Source organism: Enhydra lutris, unplaced genomic scaffold (assembly GCF_002288905.1).
Source record: "Enhydra lutris kenyoni isolate GAN:26980312 unplaced genomic scaffold, ASM228890v2 scaffoldscaffold27, whole genome shotgun sequence".
Taxonomy (NCBI): domain Eukaryota; kingdom Metazoa; phylum Chordata; class Mammalia; order Carnivora; family Mustelidae; genus Enhydra; species Enhydra lutris.
Window position 1 is genome coordinate 23,035,325 of NW_019154111.1, and position 15,862 is coordinate 23,051,186.

General features: G+C 32.4%; 1 protein-coding gene across 1 annotated transcript in view; it reads left to right on the top strand.

Moving 5' to 3' along the window:
- Nucleotides 1–15,043, top strand: part of LOC111152054 (ankyrin repeat, SAM and basic leucine zipper domain containing 1) — a 52,932-nt gene extending 37,889 nt beyond the window's left edge. Inside the window, exons 6-13 of the mRNA XM_022510336.1 lie at nt 538–672; nt 1,832–1,956; nt 2,816–2,891; nt 4,277–4,333; nt 5,458–5,567; nt 10,640–10,745; nt 11,544–11,657; nt 14,891–15,043. Of these exons, the coding sequence (XP_022366044.1) occupies nt 538–672; nt 1,832–1,956; nt 2,816–2,891; nt 4,277–4,333; nt 5,458–5,567; nt 10,640–10,745; nt 11,544–11,657; nt 14,891–15,043 (876 nt within the window). The remainder of the gene's footprint in view (nt 1–537; nt 673–1,831; nt 1,957–2,815; nt 2,892–4,276; nt 4,334–5,457; nt 5,568–10,639; nt 10,746–11,543; nt 11,658–14,890) is intronic.
- The last annotated feature ends 819 nt before the right edge of the window (nt 15,044–15,862 follow it).

Consider the following 15,862-nt stretch of genomic DNA (forward strand, 5'->3'; position numbering starts at 1 on the left):
TTATTTATTTGACAGACAGAGATCACAAGTAGGCAGAGAGAGAGAGAGAGAGAGAGGAGGAAGCAGGCTCCCTGCGGAGCAGAGAGCCCGACACGGGGCTCGATCCCAGGATCCTGGGATCATGACCTGAGCTGAAGGCAGAGGCTTTAACCCACTGAACCACCCAGGTGCCCCGATCTGTCTGTTTTTGTCCTCACCCTTGACAGAAGAAGCTGTAACACACAGCAAAGCCTAGGTTTGGGAGTATACATAGAATTCATTTTTTACAGAAAACAGTTCAGGGATTAGCAGATATATTATTTCATTCTCTAATACCACTTGACTACATTATTTGGTTTTATAAAATCAGCACTGGCAGTCTGCTTTGCAATTACAACTTTGGAAATATGTTTACATTATATTGTAAAATGAAGAGATTGAATCATTCTGTTAATTAACCATGTTCACTTTTTTATTGTGCCATAAATACTGTTGAAAAGTTTTGCTTTCTGTCTCATATATACTCCCTCTCTTTAAACATCTTCTTTTCCCTCACAGGCTTTAACATGGGCAGCACGTCAGGGTCATAAAAATGTAGTTTTGAAGTTGCTTGAACTTGGAGCTAATAAAATGCTACAAACCAAAGATGGAAAGACACCAAGTGAGATTGCAAAAAGAAATAAACATCTAGAGGTATCCTATATATTAATTTTTCTCTGGCATGTTACATTATTATTTCAGAACTTTGTATTGTTTTGTTAGAACTTACAACTGTTCTAATGGTGTAGCTGGCTATTATTAAATGCTTAAATATGTAATCTTCCTTTGGCCAGTTAATGAAAACTTTATTTTACTAGAGTACTCACTTTTACTAAATAAGAGGCATTTATAATGTAACTTAAAAGCTACATAAAGAAATAATAAAGTCTTATTCTGTCCCTAGAAATAAAATTGTAATAGACCATTTAACAATTCGAACTGGTCCAGACTTTTAAAAATTAACTAGTGTTTTGAGAAAGCTAGTAAATTGTCAAAATTTGAACACATAATTAAAATGTTTTTTAATTTTAATTAATACATATTAAACATTTTTAAAATTAAATCCTTTAAGCTACATTTACTCCTATACATGTGACAAGGTATATAATACAGTGATAACATATTTGGGTGGATGATCTACTGTCATTCACATATTAAAGTCAATAATAAATATTTGCCATACATTAAATCACTTTATTGATACAAACTTTTAGTCTGAATAGTAAAGCTTTTGGCCAAAGGCCTGTAATTTCTAAGCAAGGATATAATACAGTACAACTATGTAAAACTAACATATAGTTTAAGAGCTTCTAAACCTGAGTTTCTGAATTTGAAAGCATGTAACATTCCATAAGTTCCATCACATAATCAGACCATGCCACTTTTACTGCATGGAAAATAACTTTCTCTATATTTTAAGTAATCTGATAAACATGCCTTTCATTTTCTAACTCAAATCTGCATTTCCAAAATTATTCTAGAGTAATTACTAATTACTGACATAATCACTAATTACTAATGTGAAACTTCAAAAAGAAATCTATTGTTTTTCTTCTAAGCTTTGAAAATTTGGAAAATTTAATTAGTTTACTGCATTATTAAATTTAGGGTAGATGACACTGAATTTGACATATTAAATTTATGAACATCAGAGATTATTTTGTGTTATAAATTATTTTTTAAAGAGATCTGATTTTGTGTTCTGGCTGATTATGTGACACAACCCTGACTTATTAAAAAGTTAGATTCTAAGTGTAGGTGATGGTATATAATAATGTTAACTGTATTTGAATGGCTTGTTAACTTTTTGCAGATCTTCAATTTTCTTTCTTTAACTTTAAATCCATTGGAGGGAAAGCTTCAACAGCTAACTAAAGAAGAGACTATCTGTAAACTATTGACAACAGATTCTGATAAAGAAAACGATCACTTATTTAGGTAAATAACATGTTTTCATCCAATAAAATATCTATAAATAAGTAAAAAGGATTCATGACTTTAGCTTTAGTAAATATGACATTTAAAGTATATTTTATACTTTTGCAAGCATTTTTTCATATCACTGAGAAATGTCTGGATTTTAAAAATGCTTTTTTCTCCAGAATTTTAGAAAAATTTTATGTATGTGTACTAACAGTAATGAGAATAATTTCTGACTTTAAATAAAATAACAACAATGAAATTTATTTCTTTTTTTTAAATTTTTTTAAAATTTTATTTATTTATTTGACAGTAGGCAGAGAGGCAGGCAGAGAGAGAGGGGAAAGCAGGCTTCCTGCTGAGCAGAGAGCCAGATGTGGGGCTCGATCCCAGGACCCTGAGATCATGACCTGAGCTGAAGGCAGAGGCTTAACCCACTGAGCCACCCAGGCGCCCCTACAGTGAAATTTATTTCTAAAAAAAGTCTAAGATTACATTTTTGTTAGTGTTCAAACTAGACTGCATCTTGCTTTCTAATTCTTTTTAGCAAATTTCTGACTTTAGAAGCTAAAATTAAAAATACATTGTTTACTAAACATACTTCACTACATGGCCACAAAATTGTCTCTGCTTTCCCACATTTAAAATTATTAAATCTTTACTTTCTACAATTAAAGAGATTTTCATGTATAGAGACCTTGCAAGGAACATACATATAGGCAACTGTTTTACTGTCATCGTTTTCTGTTTACTTAGATCTTCACTCAAGAAACTTCCTAATTTCTTTGATACAACATAGGTCTAGTGTGTAAATTTGCAATTATGATTGTGCACTTACAGTCTGTTCTGAAATTAACATTTCTATAAATATGTATAGTTCATATACAGCACTTGGAGATCTGGAAATATTTTTACATGGTCTTGGACTTGAACATATGACAGATTTATTAAAGGTAAGATCTTGTGTGAGATACATTGATATGCTTATTTGTTAACTATTAATTCATAAGCATGCTGATATCAAAGTGCCAAGTACACTTTTCTCCATAATTTGTAATAGATCCCATTTTAAACTTAAAAACATTTGAAAATTATTCTAGAAATTTATATACATTTGAATCTGGCTGGAATAAACAGCTTTTACTCACTGCCTGAAACCTTACAGAACTCCTCCTTATACTTTTTTTTTTTAAAGATTTTATTTATTTATTTGACAGATAGAGATCACAAGTAGGCAGAGAGGCAGGCAGAGAGAGCGAGAGGAGGAAGCAGGCTCCCTGCTGAGCAGAGAGCCCTATGTGGGGCTCGATCCCAGGACCCTGGGATCATGATCTGAGCTGAAGGCAGAGGCTTTAACCCACTGAGCCACCCAGGGGCCCCTCCTCCTTATACTTTTAAGCCCTTAGTTTGTTTTTACAGTTTCTGATCTTCCCAAATAGAATATTAGAAGCATGATTTTCAGTCAAACAAATCTGGTATCAGATTCTTGCTGTAATGATTAACTGAAATATGTTACTTAAATCTCTTTTTTCATAAGGATGATAATACCTAGTTTAGGATTGTCATAGAGATTAAATTAGATCATATGCCTAGCATTGTTATAGATACTTTGGGTATGTATTATGGGGTTTGAATAGATGACAGTTATCAGCCATTTAGCTGATATGAAGCAGTAAAGCACTATTTGAGATAAGCTCTCTTTAGGAATATACACACTCTGTTTAGGTAGTTCAGAACTGGGCTTCATTTTACAATCTTGAAACTTGTTTTTTTTTTAAGATTTTATTTATTTATTTGACAGAGGAAGATCATAAGTAGGCAGAGAGACAGGCAGAGGTAGGGGGAAGCAGGCTCCCTGCTGAGCCCCAGTGTGGGGCTTGATCCCAGGACCCTGAGATCATGACCGGAGCTGAAAGCAGAGGCTTAGCTTACTGAGCCACCGAGGTGCCCCTTGAAACTTCTTCCTATTTGAGAAATACTGAGTAAAACTAAATGTTATTGATTACTTAATATGCAAATAGAAATTTAAAAATATTCATAAAATATAATGTCAATCAAATTTTATAAAACTCTTTCTACTTATGTGAGCAGATATGTTATAATGATTTTCTTTGAATCTGGGAAACTGGCTATGTTTGTACTTTTTTAGGTAATTACATATATAATGAACTCTACTCTCTACCCAGTAGAATAGTTCTGTACCTACATGTCCTATTCCCTTTTAGAACTGAAAGTTACTTAGGAGGGTAGCATATAACTGACTAATTTAGGACAGTTGCCTACTTCCCTTTCTAATGTTGTATTTGTATCAAAATGTTGCATTTTTTCTATTCTACAGGAAAGAGATATAACCTTAAGACACCTTTTGACCATGAGGAAAGATGAATTTACAAAGGTTAGTGTCAGTTTCAAAAACTTCAGACATTCGTTCATATTTTAAGAATTCTGGATGCTTTTATTTTCTATTTTAAAAATCCTAGAGATACAGACTGTAAATTATCTTTTGATAGGTTTTTTATTAGATATGATTATGAATAACGTCTTTAAAATCTTCTGTTACAGTATGAATTTGCTTTTTTCTTCAGATTAATCATGGCATCTCAACTAAAACTGCTGCTTCATTTCTAAATCTGAAATAGTTTTATAAAACAATTTACTCAGAAATAAGAGGTGGCTTTTTTTGTACATAGGTATGCATATGTGTCCTCCAAATACTGCCTTTTGCTAGGTTCTCAAAAAGATCAAGACCTATTATTTTGCCATCTAGTATTATTAAGTAACAATTTGAAAATAAGCTTGGGAAATACTAGAGATACTTTAATAGAATACCTGAAAAGTAATCATCTTCCTCCATGAATACATTGGAAACTTGAAATCTTCAGTATTACAACAAGTCAAAATAAACATACTACTTAGCTTAATCTAGGAGAGAAAATTCAGTTAGTTAGCACTAAAAGTAAAGACAAAAGAAGACATAATCCTTATTTAATCACGATAATATTTTGAATAGTGCTTTGAAGGAAAAATTGTTTTACTGTGGTGGTTTTGGAAATTTTAATATCTTGTAATTTGCTTTTAGAATCCAGTTTTGCAAAAAATTGGCTATAGTCACTAGATATCTTTTTTTTTTTTTTTTTTTTTAAAGATTTTATTTATTATTTATTTGACAGAGAGAGATCACAAGTAGACAGAGAGGCAGGCAGAGAGAGAGAGGGAAGCAGGCTCCCTGTCGAGCAGAGAGCCCGATGCGGGACTCGATCCCAGGACCCTGAGATCATGACCTGAGCCGAAGGCAGCAGCTTAACCCACTGAGCCACCCAGGCGCCCACTAGATATCTTTTTAATGATGTAACCTTGTCAGTCACAAGTAAAAGTAAACTATTTTTCAGTGTGTTTCTTGTTTCTTACTTGTTTTTTCAAGATGTGAATTAATCAAGTAGAAAACTTCTTTAATAATATTGAATATTAAATTACTCAAGTATGACTGTCCTGTTGCACCTTAAAATTATTTTTACTTAGAATGGAATTACCAGTAGAGATCAGCAAAAAATTCTGGCTGCTCTTAAAGAACTAGAGGTAGAAGAGATAAAATTTGGAGAATTACCTGAAGTGGCAAAGTTGGAAATCAGGTAAAATTAACATTAATATTGTTTAGAATCAGCTGTTCTTAAAAAAGAACTAAAATGTTTAATTTTCATAGTTTCTGAGTCCTTTTACTTGATAGTCATTTTCCCAATGAAACGGATAGTTCATTTTACAATATATTGTGTTCTGAAGTAGGAGGTACTTTATAACATCAATTTTTATAAAGTCATTTTACCAAAAAGCAAAACAGTGCATCTTCTTGTTAACTCAGTTAGAAACATTCTTTTATTTTTTCATTGCCTTTTGTTAAATGAACTATATGAGATCCCATGCTTTTTATAGTAAAGCTCAAATTCTTTTTAAATCATTTCAGGTGTCAAGTTGAAAATTCAGAGTAGTAATTTTTTCAAAGGGCAATAAGAAAGTATTTGCAGTGTAGTTCAGCTGTGTTTCAGCCTTACTCTTTAAGGAATTATGTTGTCAATATATAAAGCTCAGTTTCAATATTATAAACATGTCAAGCACTGATTATTAGTAATATTAGTAATCTAAAACCATTTTAAAAATAATTGTATTTTATTTTATTAATATTTCGTGGGGCAGTAAATTGCTTAACTTTTTAAGTGAAATAATTAAGAATTACAGGAAATTGCAAAGAGATGTTCAGGAAGATCCCATGCATTCTTTACTCAGTCTTGCCCAGTACTAATATCTTGTATAACTGTAGTACAATACTAAAACCAGAAAACTGACATATGTGATACAATCCACATAGCTTATTTGTAGTTCACTGGTTAAATATGTGTTCATTTGTATGTGTATGTATAGCTTTATTCAGTCTTATCTCATGTGTATCTTCATGTAACTACTGCCACAATCAGTATACTTATTACCATAAATCTCCTTCACACTACTCCCTTATAGACAGACCATCCCCCCAATCCCTAACAACCAATAATTTGTTGTCCATCTTGATAATGATATTATTCGTGAATGTTACCTAAATGGAATCATACAGTATGCATCCTTTTTTGATTTGCTTTTTTCTCTCATCTTAATTCCCATAAGTTTTATCCAAGTTCTATCTTATAAAATATACTTACAAATGCAGTACTATCAGCACTAATGTATCCTGTCTAAAAGTAACATTGCAACTATAATGAACATTGCAACTAAAATAAACATAAACATATATAAAAATAAATGATAGATGTCCACATTTTAGTATTTAGGGAAGTTTTCCATGGGATAGTTTAGATGATCCAGATTTCTCTCAAAAGCTTATTGCAAGATTGAATTATTTCTCTTAACTTTTTCCTTATAATAAGATGATCTTTATTCAAAATAATGCCTCAATATTTCATAATAATATTATAACTCTTAAATATTTCAACATTTTAAAATATTTTAAAGGATTTCAGTTGTGAGAACTTAAAACTTCTTGAATCTCTGTTACTTTTCTTAAATTTTTTTAACTATTGTCTCCGTGAAGGAATATTTTAGGTTCTATGTGAACTAAATTAGAAATTAAAATTTTTAATGTAACTTATTTATATGATGACAGAGTTGGGTGTACGAATTTACTTTGTGGAATTTAATAGACAAGAATGTGCAGAATCCTGAATGGTTCACTTATTAAAACTGCTGGATTTTTAAAAAATATAACTGGCAGACATATATTCCAGGAATTTGACCTTGTTATTAAATCACAGACTTTGTTTACATGCTGTTATGAAAAAGGTTTTACTTCCCATTTGTTCAAAGTCATCCTTTAAAGAAGAAATTAGTCATTAAGTCATAAGAAAACTAACAGCAAGAAAAGTTGAACTGATTGATTATAATCTTCTGGTAATGTGACTTCAACAGTCTAGCTACTGATTTATTTTATAATACTTTCCTTCTATGTGTTAAATTTTCTAAAATAGTCTGTTACAAGAACACATGTACAGTACATTTACTTTTTTCTACACTTAGCGTTACTATGTTTGCAGAATTAGAGAATGCAATTTAAAAATAACTATTCCGTTACTACCTTGACATATTTTGAACTGAAATAGTAAGCTTTCATCCATATCTTGACATTTTTTATGTCCAGACCTTTTCTCTGAGCCTACTCAAATATATCAAAAACATCTCATAACTGTGTCCATTAAGGAAACTATTTTTCCTCTAAAAAGAAGATATAGAATTTATGCAAAAATATATTCACATCTATTATTTATAAACATTCCAAAATTAGAAACTCTAAATATTTAACATCAGGGGAATGGTTGAATTACATTGCATTAATATATTCTATTCTGTCCTTCAAATTATTTTAAGACTTTAAAAAATACTCATAAGTATAAAAGGCAAATATGAAGTGGAGTATGAGATATAATACCAGTTGTATAAATGCATGTGAAAAATACTGGAAGAAAATGTGTGCTGTAAGGAAATACTCTAGCAGAGTGCCCTCCTTAATACCTACCACCAGGCTTACCCAACCTCCCAGCCCCCTCCCCTCCAAAACCCTCAGTTTGTTTCTCAGAGTCTACATTCTCTCATAGCTTGTCTCCCCCTCCAATTTCCCCCAACTCACTTCTCTCTATCTCCCAGTGTCTTCCGTATTATTCCTTATGCTCCACAAGTAAGTGAAACCGTATGATAATTGACTCTTTGCTTGACTTACTTGACTCAGCATAATCTCCTCCAGTCCCATCCATGTTGATACAAAAGTTGGGTATTCATCCTTTCTGATGGAGGCATAATACTCCATTGTAGATAAGGACCATATCTTCTTTATCCATTCGTCTGTTGAAGGCCATCTTGGTTCTTTCCACAGTTTAGCCACTGTGGCCATTGCTGCTGTGAACATTGGAGTGCAGATGGCCCTTCTTTTAACTACATCTGTATCTTTGAGGTAAATACTCAATAGTGCAGTTGCAGGGTCATAAGGTAGCTCTATTTTTAATTTCTTAAGGAAGCTCCACACTGTTTTCCAAAGTGGTTCCACCAACTTGCATTCCCACCAGCAGTGTAAAAGGGTTCCCCTTTCTCCACATCCTCTCCAATACTTGTTTTTTCCTGTCTTGTTGATTTTGGCCATTCTAACTGGATAAGGTGGTATCTCAGTGTTTTGATTTGAATCTCCGTGATGGCTAATGATGATGAACATTTTTTCATGTCTGTTAGCCATTTGTATGTCTTCTTTGGAGAAGTGTCTGTTCATGTCTTCTGCCCATTTTTTGACGTTATTATCTGTTTTGTGTGTGTTGAGTTTGAGGAATTCTTTATAGATCATTATAGATCAGCCCTTTGTCTGTACTGTCTTTTGTGAATATCTTCTCCCATTCCATGATTTGCCTCTTGTTTTGTTGACTGTTTCCTTTGCTGTGCAGAAGCTTTTTATCTTGATGAAGTCCCAAAAGTTCATTTTTGCTTTTGTTTCCTTTGCCTCTGGAGACACATCTTGAAGTTGCTGTGGCTGATGTCAAAGAGGTTACTGCCTGTGTTCTCCTCTAGGATTTTGATAGATTCCTGCCTTATGTTGAGGTCTTTTATCCATTCTGAGTTTATCTTTGTTTATGGTGTGAGAGAATGGTTGAGTTTCATTCTTCTACACATAGCTGTCCAATTTTCCCAGCACCATTTATTGAAGAGACTGTCTTTTTTCCACTGTATATTTTTTCCTGCTTTGTCGAAGATTATTTGACCATAGAGTTGAGGGTCCATATCTGGGCTCTCTACTCTGTTCCACTGGTCTATATGTCTGTTTTTGTGCCAGTACCATGCTGTCTTGGTGATCACAGCTTTGTAGTAAAGCTTGAAATCAGGCAACGTGATGCCCCTGTTTTGTTTTTCTTTTTCAACATTTCCTTAGTGATTTGGGGTCTCTTCTGGTTCCATACAAATTTTAGGATTATTTGTTCCAGCTCTTCGAAGAATGCCAGTATAGATTGTTCTGGGCAGTATAGACATGTTAACAATGTTTATTCTTCCGATCCATGAGCATGGAATGTTCTTCCATCTTTTTGTGTCTTCTTTAATTTCTTTCATGAGTGTTCTGTAGTTCCTCGAGTACAGATCCTTTACCTCTTTGGTTAGGTTTATTCCCAGATATCTTATGGTTCTTGGTACTAAATTTTATCCCAGTACTTAACTTCACACTTTTAAAACATGGCCTGTTGTTTTAATTTACACCATGTCATGCTGCAGTAAGAAATAACTTTTGTCATCCCAGAAAGTTGCTTTGTGCCTCTTTTTAATCCATCCCAATTAAAAATAAAATAAAAATAAAAGCACTACACTTAAAAAAATAACTTCTAAATGATTTATAATAACAAAATTTATTTCTTGAGCACATGTGTCATGGCTGCACCCGAAATGGATCTCCTTATTATTATTATTCTGAGAATAGGCTGGAGAAACAGCCCCACCCAGGACATGTTGCTCTTATGGCACAGGGAAAAGAGAGATATATTCTAACAGGAAGTGTATTGTAGAGTTCTGTGGTGGGGAGGGGGCAGCCATTCACACAGTATATGATGAATGCATACTATAGGGTTGTGATTTTTACAACATGCTTGGCAATATTCAGTGGCCCTGAAAATTTTGCATCACAAGAAGGCTATGTATTTTCCTTTATTCATTAAGACTGTATAAATTTATATTCAAGTACCATCTCTGTGAAGCATTACAAATTCTCTATTCCCATTATACTAAGTTCATTATCTCCAAGTTTTAGATGTCTCAACTATAAGCTAATGTTAACATCTGCCTTATAGGAGTTGTAGGGAGGAATTAAAGAATGGTAAATGTAAAATAACCAGTGCATGCCTTCATGTAATAGATATCAATATTGATACTTTTATATTCCTTCTTTATATGTGCCTTTGAATAATGAGATTATAATTCTGTGTCTACCTCTCCTGCTGAAGCTCGAGATCCTCAAGATTGGAAACTTGTTTTCTTTGTATACCCAATGTCTAATTCATAGCTAATACATATTAGCTATTCTATAAATATTTTTAAAGAATATAGTAAATATTATGACTAGACATTGAGTAACTAACCCAGTGAAATGAAGTAAATTGCTCATATTAGTGATTCCTACTTGTTTGTTTCCTCTCTTTAGTGGTGATGAGTTCCTCAACTTTCTTCTGAAATTAAACAAACAGTGTGGCCATTTAATAACAGCTGTACAGAATATCATAACTGAGTTGCCTGTAAATTCTCACAAGGTATTCTATAAAACGTGTTAAGAAAAGTATGAGTGCTGAAGAACATTCCAGATAAGTTAATGATAATTCTCTAAACAGTGGTCTGGTAAAATTGTAAGCCACATAAAATGTAAATAAGTAAATATGTTTAATTACTACTCCTTTATATACTAATTAATTGAAGAACTGTGTTCAAGTAAAGGAAAATGATTTAGACCAAAAATTAAACTGATCTGTATATTGAGCTTAACATTTCTTAAAGGGAATATAGTTGTTTAAAATATAAAGTGACAGGAGACCCAAGTGAAAGTTGAAACAAAACAATGTGTTGAGTGTTATTAAAAACCATATCAATATAAGGTTTGTTAATGAAGGAAAAGTTAAATAGAGAAAGTGTAAGTGACCTGTAAAAGCAAACTTTTTTTGTAGAGTTTTTCATGTGATTTGGTTCTAACTATTTGTTTATAGTGAAAAATACTTAATGCACTTGTTTTCCTCTGATTTTTATGTAATTCTAATATAGGAGTCTTATCATTCTTAAAACCTTCATGAATTTATTTGTTCACCATAAATTCTATTATTACTAAATATTAGTCTCCATAAAGTCATATATACATATATTTTATAAATGTATTCAAGAAACTGATGTGACTATATAAAATCACTAACTTCTTTTTGGCGTCAGAATTTATCCTGAACAAAAAATGCTTTTCAGTTTCATAATTTAATGGGTGAGAATACTGTGTAATTTTTGTAGATACAAAGTTATAAACCGTCATTTCCCATTCTTTAAAATGTGACTTTTGAAAATATTCACAGATAGTACTAGAATGGGCTTCTCCCCGGAATTTTACTTCAGTTTGTGAAGAACTGGTTAGTAATGTTGAAGATTTGAGTGAAGAGGTCTGCAAACTAAAAGATTTAATTCAGAAGGTATGTATTTAATATTTTAAAAGGGGAAATGATATACAAATAATATGTCAGATGATGAAGCAGTTCTGACAAGAGCAACTTAAGCTCCCACTAGACAAGTGGAAAAAGGAAAGAAAGAATGAAGAAATTTAAGAAACAAAGTTTGTGGGTTATTACAGGAATGCAGACTAAAAGAACAAGATCTATGATTTTCATCTTTTAAATTAGCAAGGTAGAATGCATCACCATACCCATTACTGGGTATTCACCAAGTTGCTATTTTCATATGAGACTGATGTCACAATGCCTTTCAGAAACAGTTTGGCAAGATGTGCCAAGGACCGTAAAAATATTTGTATCTATCAATAATTTAATGATTCCAAAATTGTATGTGCCATAATGTCCTATGCCAGGAGAATGATTTAACCAATTATGGTACACCCATTTGTTATAATGATATGCAGCCAAAAAAAAATAATAAAAATCAAGTATCACCATGTTAAAGATGTGAAATTATATTCTTTCTTACATATAAATACGCAGATGAAAAATTACCAAAATGACATGTTTATCAGTTCTGTTGATGAGATAGATTTTTAGATGAAATATTCTATTTTCTAGACTTTCTTAAACAGTATGGGCTTTTTTTGGTGGTGTTTCTGTATTCATATAGAACTATATATCTGGATTTAAGGACAGATAATTTTCCCCTCTCTTAAGAAAATTGGCTATAACAAGATCTAAGTTGCTGAAATCGGGAACTCTGTTGAAGATATGTAATAAAGGAAAACACTTTCATTTGACTCAAGAACTCACTTCTGAGTTCTCCTAGTCTATTTAATAAATATCTTTGGTATCTATAATTTTTTTTATGAAATAGCTGAAGTGAATGTCAGATTATTCTTTAAATTTGTCTAGGTTCAACCCATAAGTCGTTTGATATTTTCATTAATATTTTATCATAAAAGGTTCTTCTCAAAATCAACTTTATACATGTTCCAGGTAATTTGTCATCCTAGCTATGACCATGTGTTCAATTAAAGGAGTCTTTTTTAAAAGTGAGTAGAAAATGGTGAAGCAAATTTTACAAAATAATGAGGGAATAAATAAATTTTAAATGGGCCAAATGAGCAGTATATCTCAGAATTCTTGTAGACAATACCTCCTTTCTAGAGAAAGAGGCATCTTAGAAGTTGTATTATCTCTGACATTCATTCATTCACAATCATAAGAGTGTCTACTGTATGTCAGACAACTGTGCTACCCATTAGTCTCCTAACTACACTCCTTCCACTTTTGTGTTCCTTTAATCCATACCACTCTTCAAACAAACTTTCTCATATAAAAATCTAATTTTCTACTTTCTGAACTTGTTGACAACATGAGAATTATAGCACCAATCATCTTCACTACCTTCATCATCTTGAAGAAGTGAAGGAAAATCGTGTTGATTTTACATAGCGTGGTATTTTTCATGAAGATCCAGGGGAAATTTGGATGGACTATGTAAAGATACTTCCTGCAAACCATCATCCTTTAATGTTTAGTGTAGGAAATTCCCCCAGACATCTTTCCTCAGGACTGGTAATTATTTGTTTTCTCCAAGATGAACTAAAAACATTTGGGGAGGGGGAAGAAGACTGAGATGAAATAAGAGAGAGGGGACAGGTTTTTCCTAAAGGAATGAAATTAAGAAGCACTGCTTTAGGGGTGACTTTGACTCTAAAACATAAATAATTCAATCAGGTACCATGATACTTATTTTAATAATGTGTACCTATAAGGAGAAACCTTAGCTTTCTTTAGCTAAGCATAAAGTCTTTTTTCTATGGCCTTCTCTACCTTAAATTTATATATTTCTATATAAGAACCAGCCTTGAAAATACATTTATTGGTTTATAATAATGGCAGATACAGTTCTTTGGTCAGGAAAGTCTTAATTTTTGAACAAGCTTTATATTGGTTTTTCTGGATTAGCCTAAAGTAGTAATCACCATGAGATTTGATTTAGGGAACTGTGAAGGCTTCCAGATTTGGGAATATGCTATTATGCCTGTTAAGCTTATGATACTTCAGTTTACCAATGATAACTGAAGCAAATTTTTAAAAAATATGAGTTACCATAGGTAAGTGTATGGAGGTAACAAAGAGAGAGGGTAGGAGAGGTCAAGGCTAGACTTTAACACCACATCACTCTCTTTCAAAGCAACACACTGACAGGCTCCTGTCAGAAAGGGTCATTCTAAGTAATTGGTTAATAAAAGGAATGGCTGTCTCAGGATTCAGTAAATGGAGCATCAGTGTCAAAAAGGAATCTGTTACTGAATGAAGCCATTTGGAAGTCAGGCCAAGAATACAGTATTAAGGAGATTGGCATTGAAGTCTGTTTTCTGCTATAAATTTAAAATTAATTTTGCAAGCTTTTTAAATTAAATATTTACACTGTAGATTTTAGATGTAGTTATTCTTGCTAATGTTGAAAATATTTATGTCACCACTCTAGCCCAGTATGTTTCTAGTATATATCACTCTATAAATGTGCCTGATTCTTTTTATCTTTTGAAGATCTTTTGGCTTCTGCTCATTCTCCTTCTTCTGCTCCTCCCCCATCAACTATCTCTCTCTTGTGTCTGTCTCTCCTACACATACACACAACCCACACACATGGTTGGGGGGCCTTCTTTAGCAACAGAGTTCTGTAGGAGTATTCAGAAACTGACTGGGTCATGTGCTTTCATTGCTAAGAAGTCCTAAAAGAGCCACTTAAGTTTTTGTTAGTATTTGTTCCTACAATTATATTTAAATAAAGGATTAAACTTCTAGCAATAACATCAAATCCTCTAGTTTTTGATAAATTTCATGTATTGTAGGTAAACTATAAGAATGGTTTTTTTTGTTAAGAAATCATTTAATATTTAAATACAGAGGGAAAAATCACAATTATCATTGCTTGTAGGTAAAAATACAAATATTCAAGGAACTTTATCTCTTGATAAAAAAAAAACATGATTTTAAAATGTAATAATCTATCAAAGCATTTATTCTTAATTTGAAACTAATTCACCATGATGGGATCCTTGGCAAAAAAGACGGTTTTTTAAGACGAATGTGTTCACTTTAAATCTTCCATGGAAATCTTGCATTGGCTGCCTCTACATCAACTGAATTAACATGGATATTTTATTTTTAAAAATCAAAGATATTTTCAGTGTACTGTACATTAACTCTTTTCATTTTCTTATACTAAATATTAGTTGCAAAATGAGCGAGAAAATGATCCAACTCACATTCCATTAATGGAAAAAGTATCAACATGGAATAGCAAAATTTTGAAGAGGACGGCTATTGCAGTATGCGGATTTGGGTTTCTTCTTTTTGTTTGCAAGCTAACCTTCCAGAGAAAATAACCATAACATTTGTTTTGAATAATGTATGTATAATTCAAATTACCTACGAATGTTGCTTTTATCTATTTCTGGCACAGTATAACTACATTATTTGCTGATACTCCATAGGAGAAATTATGATTGCATAGAGCAAAAAGTTTCTTTAGAAGATGGTTTGTCAGGGGGCGCCTGGGTGGCTCAGTGGGTTAAGCTGCTGCCTTCGGCTCGGGTCATGATCTCAGGGTCCTGGGATCGAGTCCCGCATCGGGCTCTCTGCTCAGCAGGGAGCCTGCTTCCCTCTCTCTCTCTGCCTGCCTCTCTGTCTACTTGTAATCTCTCTCTGTCAAATAAATAAATCTTTAAAAAAAAAAAAAAAGATGGCTTGTCAGTTTGAGTTAAAAACATCATTTGCTATACTGTTATGTTAATTTTGATCAAGTAGTAAATTACAAGTGATTCTCAAGTTTGATTCTATGATTCTAAATCACATTCAAAATAAAAGTTTTATCTAATATTCTTTGACATTTAAAAGCAGTGTGTTCCTGTTTTTTAACTGTAGAGAACAAACAGGTGGCTACCAGAGATGGGTGGGAGATGGGGGAAATAGTTGATGGGGCTTAAACAGGGCACTTATGATGAAAAAAATAAAATAATTTAAAAAAATGTTCCTTTGTCACAGTGAATCTTATACAGAATTTGTAAAATGTTCATAAGTTAGTACCCTTTTTTTAGTCCTTATTTTTCTCTTCCATTATTATAAGGAATTCATTTAAATTTTTTTGATTATATAACATTAGGAAATTAATAATTTTGAAATTATTTCAGAGAATGCAAAGGATA